Source organism: Oncorhynchus mykiss, chromosome 14, assembly GCF_057628025.1.
Source record: "Oncorhynchus mykiss isolate SJ-2025 chromosome 14, ASM5762802v1, whole genome shotgun sequence".
NCBI lineage: Eukaryota > Metazoa > Chordata > Actinopteri > Salmoniformes > Salmonidae > Oncorhynchus > Oncorhynchus mykiss.
Genome location: NC_143035.1, coordinates 5,292,873 through 5,305,810, shown reverse-complemented (window position 1 = coordinate 5,305,810; position 12,938 = coordinate 5,292,873). Strand labels below are relative to the sequence as shown.

At 40.9% G+C, this 12,938-nt stretch overlaps 3 protein-coding genes across 6 annotated transcripts in view; all 3 read left to right on the top strand.

The window, feature by feature from the left end:
• The window catches only part of LOC110488599 (uncharacterized), a 62,559-nt gene extending 57,304 nt beyond the window's left edge, over positions 1–5,255 (top strand). For 2 of the 4 annotated variants that reach the window (XM_036942725.2, XM_090198186.1), the window contains 3 exons: positions 367–459; positions 1,859–1,897; positions 2,798–5,255. In XM_036942725.2, coding sequence (XP_036798620.2) covers positions 367–459; positions 1,859–1,897; positions 2,798–2,962 — 297 coding nt within the window. In that variant the 3' untranslated portion in view covers positions 2,963–5,255. Of the gene's footprint in view, positions 1–366; positions 460–1,858; positions 1,898–2,283 lie in introns of all 4 variants that reach the window. The other 2 variants (XM_090198187.1, XM_090198188.1) reach the window with 2 other exon arrangements.
• Positions 5,256–5,909: 654 nt separating this feature from the next.
• Positions 5,910–9,520, top strand: LOC100136700 (RACK1; the record flags this gene model as incomplete). The annotated part of the gene is given in 7 exon segments (NM_001124668.1): positions 5,910–6,117; positions 6,694–6,865; positions 7,420–7,663; positions 7,988–8,098; positions 8,548–8,688; positions 8,988–9,098; positions 9,429–9,520. Coding segments are annotated over 7 exon segments (954 nt in total). The 5' UTR covers positions 5,910–6,008.
• A 139-nt stretch (positions 9,521–9,659) lies between these two features.
• LOC149978252 (nucleoside diphosphate kinase 5-like) lies at positions 9,660–12,333 on the top strand. The gene is made up of 4 exons (XM_090198030.1): positions 9,660–9,754; positions 11,063–11,160; positions 11,919–12,037; positions 12,250–12,333. Exons 1-4 carry the CDS (start codon positions 9,660–9,662, stop codon positions 12,331–12,333), a joined length of 396 nt encoding a protein of 131 aa, XP_090054156.1.
• The last annotated feature ends 605 nt before the right edge of the window (positions 12,334–12,938 follow it).

The window sequence follows — 12,938 nt, the reverse complement described above, 5'->3', positions numbered from 1 at the left end:
ATCCAGAGGTAGAAATCTCTTACAGAGTTACCCAGAAATACTCACAGATGTAATAACTGCCAAAGGTGCATCTACAAAGTATTGACTCATGGTTGTGAATATTTATGAAAATTAGATATTTATGTATTACATTTTTATTTCTTGTTGCAGTATGTATAAAAAAATATATAAAAATATGTTTTCACTTTGTCATTATCATGTATTGTGTGTATGTTTTAATCAAATTTGAATTCAGGCTGTAATACAACAGAATGTGGAGTAAGTCAAGGGGTTTGACTACTTTCTGAAGGCACTGTGGTATTCTGTGTCTATGGGGCGAATGTACGTTCAGAGTGTGTGTAACACTAGGTTGGCTCTTGCTGACAGGGTTCTAGTGGGACTAAAGGACTTTCTGATGAGGAGGTACAGTCCGCTCCTCCTCCTCTTCCTCCTTCTGGCCCTGAGGCCTCCTGTCCTTTGGTACAGTATCTCTACCTGTTTCTACCTTTCCACCTCTTTCCTGCATTGTGTGTCTGCCTTTTTTCCCTTTTCTATCCCATGCACTATGTCCCTTAGTCCGCTGTCCCATTCCATTGTGTGTTTGCAATCTGAATTCTGTCTTCTTCTTTTTTTTTTACATCAGTAGGCAGGATGGTCACAGGAATCCATAGATCAGTATAATTCCAGCTCCGTATTGTTGTTTTTCTTATAAAGATTGTGCTGAGTTGCGTTGTGGTCTCTGTGTGGTTGTCGGTTGTTAATGTGCTGACTTGCATGTGGGATGGTATTGTGCTTTTAGAAGCTAAAATTACTATGCATGCTGGTGATTGCACGCTCTACACATCAGCACCTACAGCCAGTGAGCTCACTGATACTCTTGGCAAGGGGTTACAGTCAGTGTTCGAATGGGTAAGGACCAATAAACTGGTCTTAAACACATCCAAAAACCAAAAGCATTGTATTTGGTTCAAAGAATTCTCTTAGACCTAAGCCTCAACTGGAGTGGTCTATAAAGGATGTGACCATTGAAGAAGTTGAAAAAGTTGAACGTCAAGCAGTAACATTGGATAGTCAGCTATCATGGTCAAGACACACTGACAAAGTTGCAGCTGCCTCACAATAAAGCAGCACGCCTTGCCCTTAACTGCACACATAGATCTAACATCAACAACATGCATGATGGTCTTTCATGGCTGACGGTTGAGGAGAAATGGACTACCTTTCTTCTAGTCTTTTTAAGAAACATTTGTGTGTTGAAAATGCCGAACCACTTGCATACACCTATTGGCATACACCTCAAACAGACATGCATACCTCACCAGACACGCCACTATGGGTTGCTTCACTGTACCCAAACCATAAACAGATTTAATGTGTCACTCAGTTATCTATAGCCATGTCATCGTGGAATGCTCTGCCATAAGAGGCAAAAAGCAAGTTTAGCTTTAAAAAAAACAGATTTAAAAAATATTGTATCACAGCAGCTCTCCTCTTTCTAAATATCTCATTTAACTGTATATAAGAATATGAATATGTACAGTATGAACAGTGTGTAAATAGTATTTTTGTTGTTTCTTGGTGTCTTTCCAATATATAACTCTTATTTAATTATATGGGTTATTATTATTATTATTTGCTCCCATGCTGTATATATACAGTGTATATACAGTATATATTGAATTTAATGTTCTTGTCTATAACTGTTCTGTACTTTGTCATGTTATTTGTATGTTTTATGTGGACCCCAGGAAGAGTAGCTGCTGCATGTGTAGTAGCTAATGGGGATCCTAATCAACTAAACTAAAATGTAGTGTTTTCACCCTACATGACGTGAAACTGCCCCACTGACCATCCCTGTCTCTTGTTCTCTTATCCCCAGGGTCAGGATGGACTGCCCATACCAGGATGCTGGCACAAGGTGAATGGTGGTAGATTCTAACACCCAGGGTTGCTTAATACCTGCCTGAGTAATTTATAGTACATTCATTCACAACCACATGCACTGTGATGAGGGGACATTCTCTATCAAACCAGAGCTTCAAGATAATAAACAATGAACAACGCAATGTTCATTGCCCAACTTAGATTATTTTTACTGTGCCAATAAGCATGTATTAAACCCAATATATAAATGTTATTGGGGTGTGAGTATGATTATAACATGTATGTTATATAATCATCATCTTATGAGTGTGATTATAAGATGACGAATGAAGCATGTATTATAGAGCTGTAGTGATTTGCTAACATTAGTGTTGTTCTTGACCTGTGACCCCCACTAATCCCTACTCTCTTCTCTTGCAGTGATGACTAACATCAAGCATGGCCGCTGTACATATTGATATGGTATATATTGCAACTGAATACTACATCGCATTTATGTTCTTTTTTTGCCTTTTTATGGGAACGTTTTATATAATATATAGAGATTTTTTGTTCGTTATTTTGAGTCAACAGTATTAACCAGACAGCATATATCGATCGATACAGATATTTTTTGTACACATAGACTCTGGATATAAAATAAAATTCAATGAGACACAGACATCTTTGAGAAACATCAAGACAGAGAAATAAAGCAGCAAACAGACTCCAAACCTAACGGACATACAGACACATGCTGGAAAGTAGATGGATAGGGAGAGTGGTCTTACTAATGGAGTCTCGTCTGCCATATTGCTGCCTGGCCGTTAATTTTGCATGGGAGTGTGTGTGTTCGCGCCCCCCCTGCTCAACCCCACGGATGGACAGACCCCCTGGTGTGGTAAATGGAGGGGTGTAGGTCAGTGCTCTCTTCTCCGCTCTCTGTTTTATAAAGGAGGAGAAGGACGAGGAGAGGAGGAGACAGAAACTCAAACGCAAGCGTCTCGCTCTCTCTCAGCCCAGAGGGGAGAGCAGGCCTGGAGGACAGAGGGAAGACGCGGGAGAAACAGACAGTCATGGGAGCAAAGAGGACAGACAACCTCTATTGAGAGAGTCATGAAACAGTTCCGTGCAATTCAGTTCACTGAAGAATAGTGAGATCCTGCATTATGGAAAAATACCAGTAGAGGGCGACACAGAACACTACATTTACACTTTCACTTGAAGAGGAATCTCACCCATTGGCTGTTGTCGTTTTTTTACCACACTCACAGTTGGTTCTGGGCTACAGAAGCAAGGATTTTCCTCCGATTACAAAATAATAATAATAATAATAAATGTCTGTGGATTCACCCGACGGATATGATGAAAGTGTTTTTATGATATGAAGTATGACAATTTAATTTGTTGCTCTTCTTTACTTTAGTGTTTCCATTTAATAAAGTGCATGATCAACACAAGTCACAGCATTATATAAAGTAGCTTCCCCCATACCAGCACACTAAGGCAATAAGTTACTGAGGGATTTACTTTGCAAAGAACAATCTCTAACAGTCTTTCCATGTAAAATGCCACAAGGCATCGTTTCTTTATGCCAATGTTTTTTTTTTTGTGTGCGTGGGTGACACTACCGGGAGTGACGACAAGTGTGATGTTTTATTTGATTTTGATCTAGTTCAGTTACATTTGCATTCCTGTGCATGGACGTGTTTGTATAATATACAGATGCATACTAAGTTCATTGTGTTAAATTCAACGTCAGAATTGAAGGAGCCATTTGCAGTATTAACAAATATGGAGCAATCCATCAATGAAGTTGAATATGAAGTTCATTTGAATATTAAGTCACTTTGTGATTTTATATGGCATTCATCAGATGCCAAATAGAAATATCACATCAGTATTTTCTGACAGTGTTGACAGTACAGTGTTGAAGACACGTTTTATTTAAGTATTATCACTTAACCTTAGCTAAAGAGACATTTAGATGAAATACTGTTCTCTCAACAACAGTATGAATTCTTGCTGCTGACTTAAAATTGTATTGTTTGTTTTTCTTAACCAATGAGTTTAGTTATGTAAGACAAGAGTTCACAGACTGAAATACAATAATGTACCCAGTCATTGATTTAATAATAGTTATACTCATTGATCCACATTGACAAAAAGGTAATCATTGACGGTTGGTTTCACTATACCTATTTGTTTGTTTTTTTATACATTATCACATCATGAATGACATTTTTTCATTTTTTTCTGATTTACATGTTTCTTTTCTGACTTTATGGATTGTCTTTTGGAGATTTATCTTCTTGGTGCTCGATCACTCTTTCTAACTTTATGAATTCTCTTTTAGAAATCTATCTACTTGGTGCTCGATCACTCTGCGTTTCTGTTTTTCTCAAGTCTTCCTGTATGGTCCACACACAACACACACAACACACACACACACACACAATCACACACACAATCACACACACACACACACACACACACACACACAATCACACACACACACAACACACACACACACACAATCACACACACACACACACACACACACACACACACACCTCAATTTCAATGTCAAGAGCACATGGCATATATAAGTAACTTGTCTTGTGGGTTTCACTATACCACATTTATGCTATTAAGATAAGATAATAAACAACTAGTTCATTATATTGTACTTTATTAATGTACCATTTCCAGTATTTTTAATTCACAAAGTGTTATATTTGAAACTGGGATGTAGTGCACAATCATATTTGTTGTTTCCTTCAACCCTGTCATTTAAAGGCCCAGTGCAGTCACTGTGAAAGTGTGAACAAATTTTATCAGTGTTATTTCCTAATAGTTCCTGATTGAAAATACAATCTACACAGGACCTTTCTATTCAGCAGGTTTTCATGGGCGGGAGGTTGGTAAATTGGTTAATAGACCAATACAAAGTATACTTTAAACGTCTCCCAATTTTAATTAAAATCTATTACAGTAAGGGAATTAATTGTTACCAAGAAATGATTTGATATTGATATTAAAAAAAACGTCTGCATTGGGCCTTTGATGTTGGATATATGCAGCAATGTGTGTGGTACACTACCTTAACAAACTGGTGTTTCTCTGCAATATTACAGGTTTATTTCTTTGGCAGATATCCTCAGTTTCTAATTTTTTAAGGAATAATTGCCATCCATTGGTGACACAATGTCTCAGTACAGTTTAGCTTGTTTTATAACAAAAATATTACCGTATTAGGTCGATTTTATGAGTTTGTTTATTTGGTTGTGTATTTGGTTGTAAAAATAATTAAGCTATTTTTGTAACTGCTATCTTTATCTTTGTATTATGTTACATCTGGTCAACTCAACATGTAGACTGAAATAAACTCCATAAAATATACTGTTACCTTCTTGAACTACTTCCGGTCATTTGTTCTTAACAATCCTCACTTGTATTTAAAAAATTGTAGGAAAAATAAAGTTATATAATTAAGAGGAAAATGTATTTTGCATTAGGAATAGTAGGCCTACTGCATTATTCAGAGCAAAGAACCATAATGCATTTTGACTACAATCATTAGGCCACATTAGGCTACAATCTTGATCTGCTTGCAAATCCAAATTAACCCCAAAAAATATAGGGGATCCCACTTGAAATGTTTTCTTGCCTTTTTGTTAAATCAAGGGACCCCATTTCAATATAAGGGACCCCAAGTTTGAGAACCTCTGCATTAGGCCTACTAATAATTCCAGAATGCATTAGAATGAAAGACCTGTGGCCTATTTTCATGGCCACCTATAAAGCACATACATTTATGAAACTGTAATACAATTTTGGGATCCATTTTTGGGGATTACCACATGATTGCTACAATTATAACTATGCAATGGTCTCTTTAATCTTTATAATAATATTATTATGTGTCTGTTTGACATGGAAGAAGTGTTAAATCCAATTAAAAATAAAAATAAAACACACGGGCATGAAAGGGTTAAAACTGTTCTTCCCAGTGTACTCCGCGCGCGATCGACCCCTCAAAGGTTCTGCATCCGGGTCTGAACTTCCTTTTTCTCTGTGCCTAAATGTGAGAGGACCTAGGGAAACCTAGCCCTCAAACTAATCTATATCCATCCTTGAAAAAGGCACACTAAAACTTCGCCGAAATGACTGAGCAGATGACAGTAAGGGGCACCTTGAAGGGGCACAATGGTTGGGTCACCCAGATCGCGACTACCCCTCAGTTTCCCGATATGATTCTGTCTGCATCCCGAGGTAAGCGCTTCTCAGCCCGCTACAAATGGTCGGCGATATGGCTAACCCCAAGCATGTTACATTGCTAAATTGATGTGTAGCCGCGACGGCTTAAACAATGTAAATCATGAAAGTGAGCTCAATCAATGTAGGGGGCAAGTCTTGCGTCAAACGCAATGTCTAGTGGACAAACTACTTTACAAGTAAGTTATGTCTGATTGCTAGCCCTTGAGAACAGACGTCGCATGCTATGCCGACACCACATCCACGTGCACCGCCAAGTGGACAAAATGTTCATTAGGCTCGCAATGAGAAATGCATTTCTTAGACCTGACAATTGAATTGTAACTACCATAGCAGTCTATTAAAAGTGTATGTTTTGAGGACGCTATGATTGTGCTTGTCTGTCGGCTAGCTTCCTATACTTTTAACGCGTCGATAGTTGGACAGCTTGCATGGCAATGCATTTTTGCTTCTGTCAACCGTCCATATTACATTAGTTAACTAGGCCTACCTATGGTTGTTCAACTGCAATCTCTACCATTCCATACCTTTTTATATTTTATTTTAAATGTATAATCAGCATTTCTCTTTCAGATAAGTCTATCATTATGTGGAAGCTGACTCGTGACGAGACCAACTATGGCATCCCCCAGCGTGCCCTGAAGGGACACTCTCACTTTGTGAGTGATGTAGTCATCTCCTCAGATGGACAGTTTGCCCTGTCCGGGTCCTGGGATGGGACGCTCCGCCTGTGGGATCTCACCACGTAAGTCTAGGGTCGTGGGGTGATGTAGTACCATACAGAGGTCTAAATTGTGTGCAGGCGTCTGTACATCTGATTCTGGTCTGAACTGAAGACTAGGATCAGTTGCCTCATTTTGTCCTGGGAGGTTCATTGCTGAGCTGGAACAAAAGCCTACAGACATTCTAGGACCAGAGTTATCTGCCTCTGCCAACCTGTTTACACCCCTCCAGTCATATCAGGTCAGTGAGGATGAGGTTATCAATCCAACCATTTGGGTAAAGGGGGTTCACCCCTGGTGCAAAAGCCCAGGAAGGAAATGTTAGTTTCATATCATGCTGCAGTCAAAATGCTGGTTCTAAAGTGATGAAACTTCCGATGCCATCTGTATCCTTGTGATGATAAAGAGGCTGTTTCTGAATGCAACCTGCGCTTACCTGTGAAAGATGAGATGTGGATATCAGAATCATGTGCTGCCTTGGTTTCAATATTGACTTGAACAACGCAATTACACCGGTTATTAGTCATCTGTAGTATGAAGATTTACACATGGACTCAACGGTTCTCTTCCTCTCCAGTGGCACCACCACCCGTCGCTTTGTGGGCCACACCAAGGACGTCCTGAGTGTGGCTTTCTCTGCTGACAACCGGCAGATCGTGTCTGGGTCTCGGGACAAGACCATCAAGCTGTGGAACACCCTGGGAGTCTGCAAGTACACCATCCAGGATGAGAGCCACTCTGAGTGGGTGTCCTGTGTGCGCTTTTCCCCCAACAGCAGCAACCCCATCATTGTCTCCTGTGGTTGGGACAAGATGGTCAAGGTACGGACAACAGCACAAGTGACTCACTAGGACAGTTGGCTGCATAGATTATTAAACGAAGCAAGTCTTTTTTAAATGGTTTGGTTACTGTAGATGTAATAAAATCAACCTCTCTGAAGTGTTTTCCTGCTTTGCCCTGTGATTACAATGTGACATAATCACCCTGAGCCTCGGCTCTGACGACAAGTCCTGCAATGATGATGGGTACAGGAACAAGGCTGCAAATGTGTTAGACATTGCACGCTTGAAATGGTTCACCTCCAGTGGGTATTTTTCTAATCAGTGTACCCTGACACATGGCCTTCTCCACTGTTCTGTTTCTAGGTGTGGAACCTGGCCAACTGCAAGCTGAAGACTAACCACATTGGCCACACTGGCTACCTGAATACAGTGACAGTCTCTCCCGATGGCTCGCTCTGCGCTTCTGGTGGAAAGGTATGATGAAAGCACTCCTAATATTTGCTATTACGTTATAGATTTAAGGTTGTCACTGTTCACCTGCATTTTCTGCCTTTATTGAATTTTGACCGGATTAGATTAAGGTCACTGGATGGGTCTGTGGTTGATGTAATAACTTGGGGCTAGTTCTTGGTGTTAAATGTGGTGTTGCAAAGTAATGATGGAAATTCAAATGCCGTCTGTTTCACTATGATGATAAAGAGGCTGTTTCTGAACGCAACCGGCACTTTTGAAACGTAATTTAGTGTACTCAAACCTGCTTACTGAGATTTGCCATTTAGGGTTATTGTTGATGGTTCGTATCCCTGGTGAACGGCCATGGACTACACTTAATTGCATGCCCAAGTTGCTCTGCAAAGCAAGCATGTTCATTTGCATTGTCCATTGGCTGACCTTTGACCCTGAATCCCATTCTCCTCCCATAGGACGGTCAGGCCATGCTGTGGGACTTGAATGAGGGCAAGCACCTGTACACCCTAGACAGTGGTGACAACATAAATGCCCTCTGCTTCAGCCCCAACCGCTACTGGCTCTGTGCTGCCACCGGCCCCAGCATCAAGATCTGGGTAAGACTCCTACTCAGAATATATCAGCACTGTCTGCAGTTGGCTGGAAAGACGGTTTGGTGTTGAAATCTGTAATCAAACTACATTAGTCAAGGAGCAATGATGGACAATTCCAATGCCATCTTATTTATATGATGATAAAGAGGCTGTTTCTGAGCTCTGCTAACTGCATCCTTTTCTGAAGCCATCTGTTGGACCTGAGAATGTGATTGTCATGTCCACATCAGAGTAGTTCCAATTTCATCACTACCCATTGTTTCTCAAAGCTATGCTCATCAGTCCCCTTCTCCCCCCTTCAGGATCTGGAGGGCAAGATCATTGTGGATGAGCTGAGACAGGAGGTTATCAGCACCAACAGTAAGGCTGAGCCCCCACAGTGCACCTCTCTGGCCTGGTCTGCTGACGGACAGGTACGTCCCACAGCTACGCTAGAACCCTGGGTTTACTTCTAGAACAGGGTCGTGTTATTTCAGTATGCTCTCAGAAGATAGTGTCTCTGTTGGATTGTTTGTTGCTTTGCCCTGTGATTACAAAGTGACATTTATTGCCTGAGCTTTGGCTCTGATGACAAGTCCTGCAATGATGATGGGTATAGAAACAACAGTAGTACATATTCATGCAATGTCTAGCACTTGGAGTCAAACCTAGTGGGAGCATTATACTTTAATATATTGTCAACGGCTTATTTTTTGCAACTTCTGGACATTTTCTTATTCTTCCCTTATTTTTCTCTTTAACAGACCCTGTTTGCTGGCTACACGGATAACCTGATCAGGGTGTGGCAGGTTACCATCGGAACCCGATAAGGACCTTTTCAGATTTGATGAATAAAATACAGTTTTAAATGAACTTTTTGAGTGTTGTTTGTTTGAATACGTTTGTTGACCTTGTTATAATTGGGTTGTGATTCGGTAATAAAAGGGTGCGACATATTTTCAAATTTGATATGTTTTGTAATTGTCACAGTCAACATGTTACTGAGCTTCTGCGTTTCTCCACTTGCCGTCAAGAGGTCTAAATCTCTTGCCGTAATCGGTATCCTAGCAACAGTGCGAAAGTCGAAGAGGTTTGTAAGCTAGGAAGCGGACACTTTATTAAACTGTGGCAGCTTTACTATGGGTCTTCCTCGTCAGACTAATGTGGTAAACGCTATATTCCATTACCAATTTGAACATGTTGCAAACTGGCGTTATATTCGCGTCATCAGATTTTGCGATGGCGCCGTATTACTCTGACCCAGGCGAGAGCGAACGTTATGACAGACGCGTAAGATGTTTTATTTACCTAGGCAAGTCAGTTAAGAACAAATTCTTATTTTCAATGATGGCCTGGGAACAGTGGGTGAACTGCCTGTACAGGGGCAGAACGACAGATTTGTACCTTGTCAGCTCGGGGGGGTTGAATTTGCAACCTTCCGGTTACTAGTCCAACGCTCTAACCACTAGGCTACCCTGCCGCCCCAAATCAGACGCCTCTCGGGTTTACGTGGAGAGATCTCTTGGTATTGCACAGACCTGACGCTATACACTACACTGAATATATCATTCTCAGCTCTGGATTCACTGTTACAGGTTGGTGTACAACGTTTATTCATGCTGCCCATAGCATCGCCACTAGCCAGGTCCTGAACAGTTTGACATCAGTGGCGGTCATGTGTAAATACAAAGGGGGTGTTGCCACAGAGGCTACGACTGAAAATAATGTGTCGTCTCTGCAATAAAAACGAAAGATGCCAGAGTAATGAACCAAAAGGAATAGATGGACATGGGCAAATTTGATTGAATGATTGTGTTGGTTTGATCCACAGACATCAGGAAAACTGAACATCATCCATGTACACTTGTCATTAATCATAATGTGATCGTGTGTCTTGTCTGTGCAATTGCTCTTTGACAAACTGCAGCTGAGTCCGGAGCAGTGCAGTGACTGTTGAGCAGTAAGCTGTTCTTCCCAAGCCAAACTGCCTTCATGAGCTCTGAATTTATCGCCCTGTCCAACTGTACCAAGGCCAGGGAAGCACCCAGAAATGGTCAGTCAGAAGGCAGAGCATTGGGTTTCCAGCCCTCTATCCTCTTTTCACCCCAAATGGAAGATATTCACTGGGCTCTAAGTGTGGTTTGGGATTTGTCTTTAGAGACCTTGACAACTGTCAATCTTTACTGATTTCACCCAATGGAAGTCCACCTATTAGGAGAGCAAATATTTATCCATATGCAACAAAATGTTGTCCATCCAGTTCAAATACCGGTAGGCCTAGTTATTTTATTACCTCCGCATACCTACTGCATATGAGTTATTGCGCATATGATCAATCAATACTGTATGACTGAGCACTTTTACTGTAGGCTACATGTGCATGTCACCTCTCCCCCAGCCTGCGAGCCAAGTACGGCACCTCTGACCTAAGGAATGCAATGCATGGCAGCATCTCGTTCTCAGTCGAGCGAGAGATCAAGTTCATGTTCCCCAAATGTAAGTTAAACACACACATTAAATATTTAGTGCCTTCAGAAAGTATTCACAACCTTTGAATTTTTCCACATTTTGTGACAAAGTGCGATTCAAATGAATTTAATTGTAATACCAAAGTTGAAGAAAAATTTGTAAAAACTTTTTTTTTAAATATATTTATCTTTGTAGTGACCGGGTGTATTGATACACCATCCAAAGTGTAATTAATAACTTCACCATGCTCAACGGGATATTTAACATCTGCTTTTTCTATTTTTATTGCACAGAGAGTGAGTCCATGCAACTTGTGACTTGTTAGCACATTTTTTTATTCCTGAACTTATTTAGGCTTGCCATAACAAAGGGGTTGAGTACTTGACAAAAGACATTTCAGCTTCTAATTGTTTTTATTCATTTGTAAACATTTTGAAAAACAGAATTCCACTTAGACATTATGGGTTATTGTGTGTAGGCCAGTGACCAACATCTACATTTAATTCATTTTAAATGAGAGGCTGTAACACAACAAAATGTGGAAAAAGTCTATGGGTGTGAATACTTTGAAGGCATTGTTCCTTTCTTCAGCACTTTTTTTAATCAAAGGTAAGCTATCCATTTAATGCAAGTTCAACCTGACCTATAATGCAAAGAGTACCATACACACAAAGTACAACAGGTTTACATTGACATAGAAGTTGGAGGGGTTTTTCCTGTAGTCAGTGTGTTATACCCCTGTGATTTTCTCTCTGATACACCCGGGTGTCTCGCTCTTTGTTCAGCTGTGATCGAGCCCATCCCCGTGGGAGAGGCATCCAAAGACTACCTGGGCAGGTTTGTGAGACCCACATTGCTCAGGGCATTCACTGAGCTCTGCAAACAGAAGCCTGTCGCCCCCTGCGTAAGTAACAGGGTGTAATGAGAAATGTGGACGTACAAATATGCACCTTCAACAGTACATGTTACATTTGCTTTTAGTTTTGTTTTCTGAATAAATTAATTCAGTTATTTGTGTTTTTCTCCGAAGACTTGGCTGGCTGATTGGCTAGTCAGAAATAATCACAACAAAAAAATCGGACTCAACTAATTCATATATTTGTGTTTTCTCTGAAGACTTGGATGGCAGATTGGCTGGTCAGAAATAATCCCAACAAACCTCAAATATTTGATGGTGCAACTGGGGAGGAAGCAGCATAAGCACAGAGATGGGGAAAATACCCAGCTTAGGTAGCGGATAGTGGCGCTAGATCTGCACTATCGTCTAGGATTGATGTGCCCAGCCGGTAATACATTCTTGTCACCCGTGGACTGGCTCGTACATAAAGCATCATCTATTTAGGCTGCAAACGCATCATTTTCCTCAACTAGCTTTAATGGCGGACCGTCGGTCCTAGCCGATAGCGTAGATCTAGTGCTCACTTTCGGCTAGGGAGGTCCGGCCGCCTGACAACCTGCCCGCTCAAACCCATCCCCTCCCCCTTCTCCAAACCATCTCTGGAGACCTTCTCCCATTCCTTACTTCCCTCATCAACTCATCCCTGACCACTGGCTGCCTCCCCTCTGACTTCAAAATGGCCCGAGTTGCTCCCCTCCAAGAAAACAACCCTCAACTCCTCTGATGCCAAAAACTACAAACCACTGTCCTTTTATTTTCTTTCCAAAACATTTGAGTGTGCTGTCTGACCAATTTTCTCGCTATCTCTCACAGAACGATCTTGACACTAACCTGTCAGGTTTCAAGATGTATCATTCAACCAAGACTGCTGTTCTCTGTCACAGAGGCTCTCCGCACTTCCAAAATT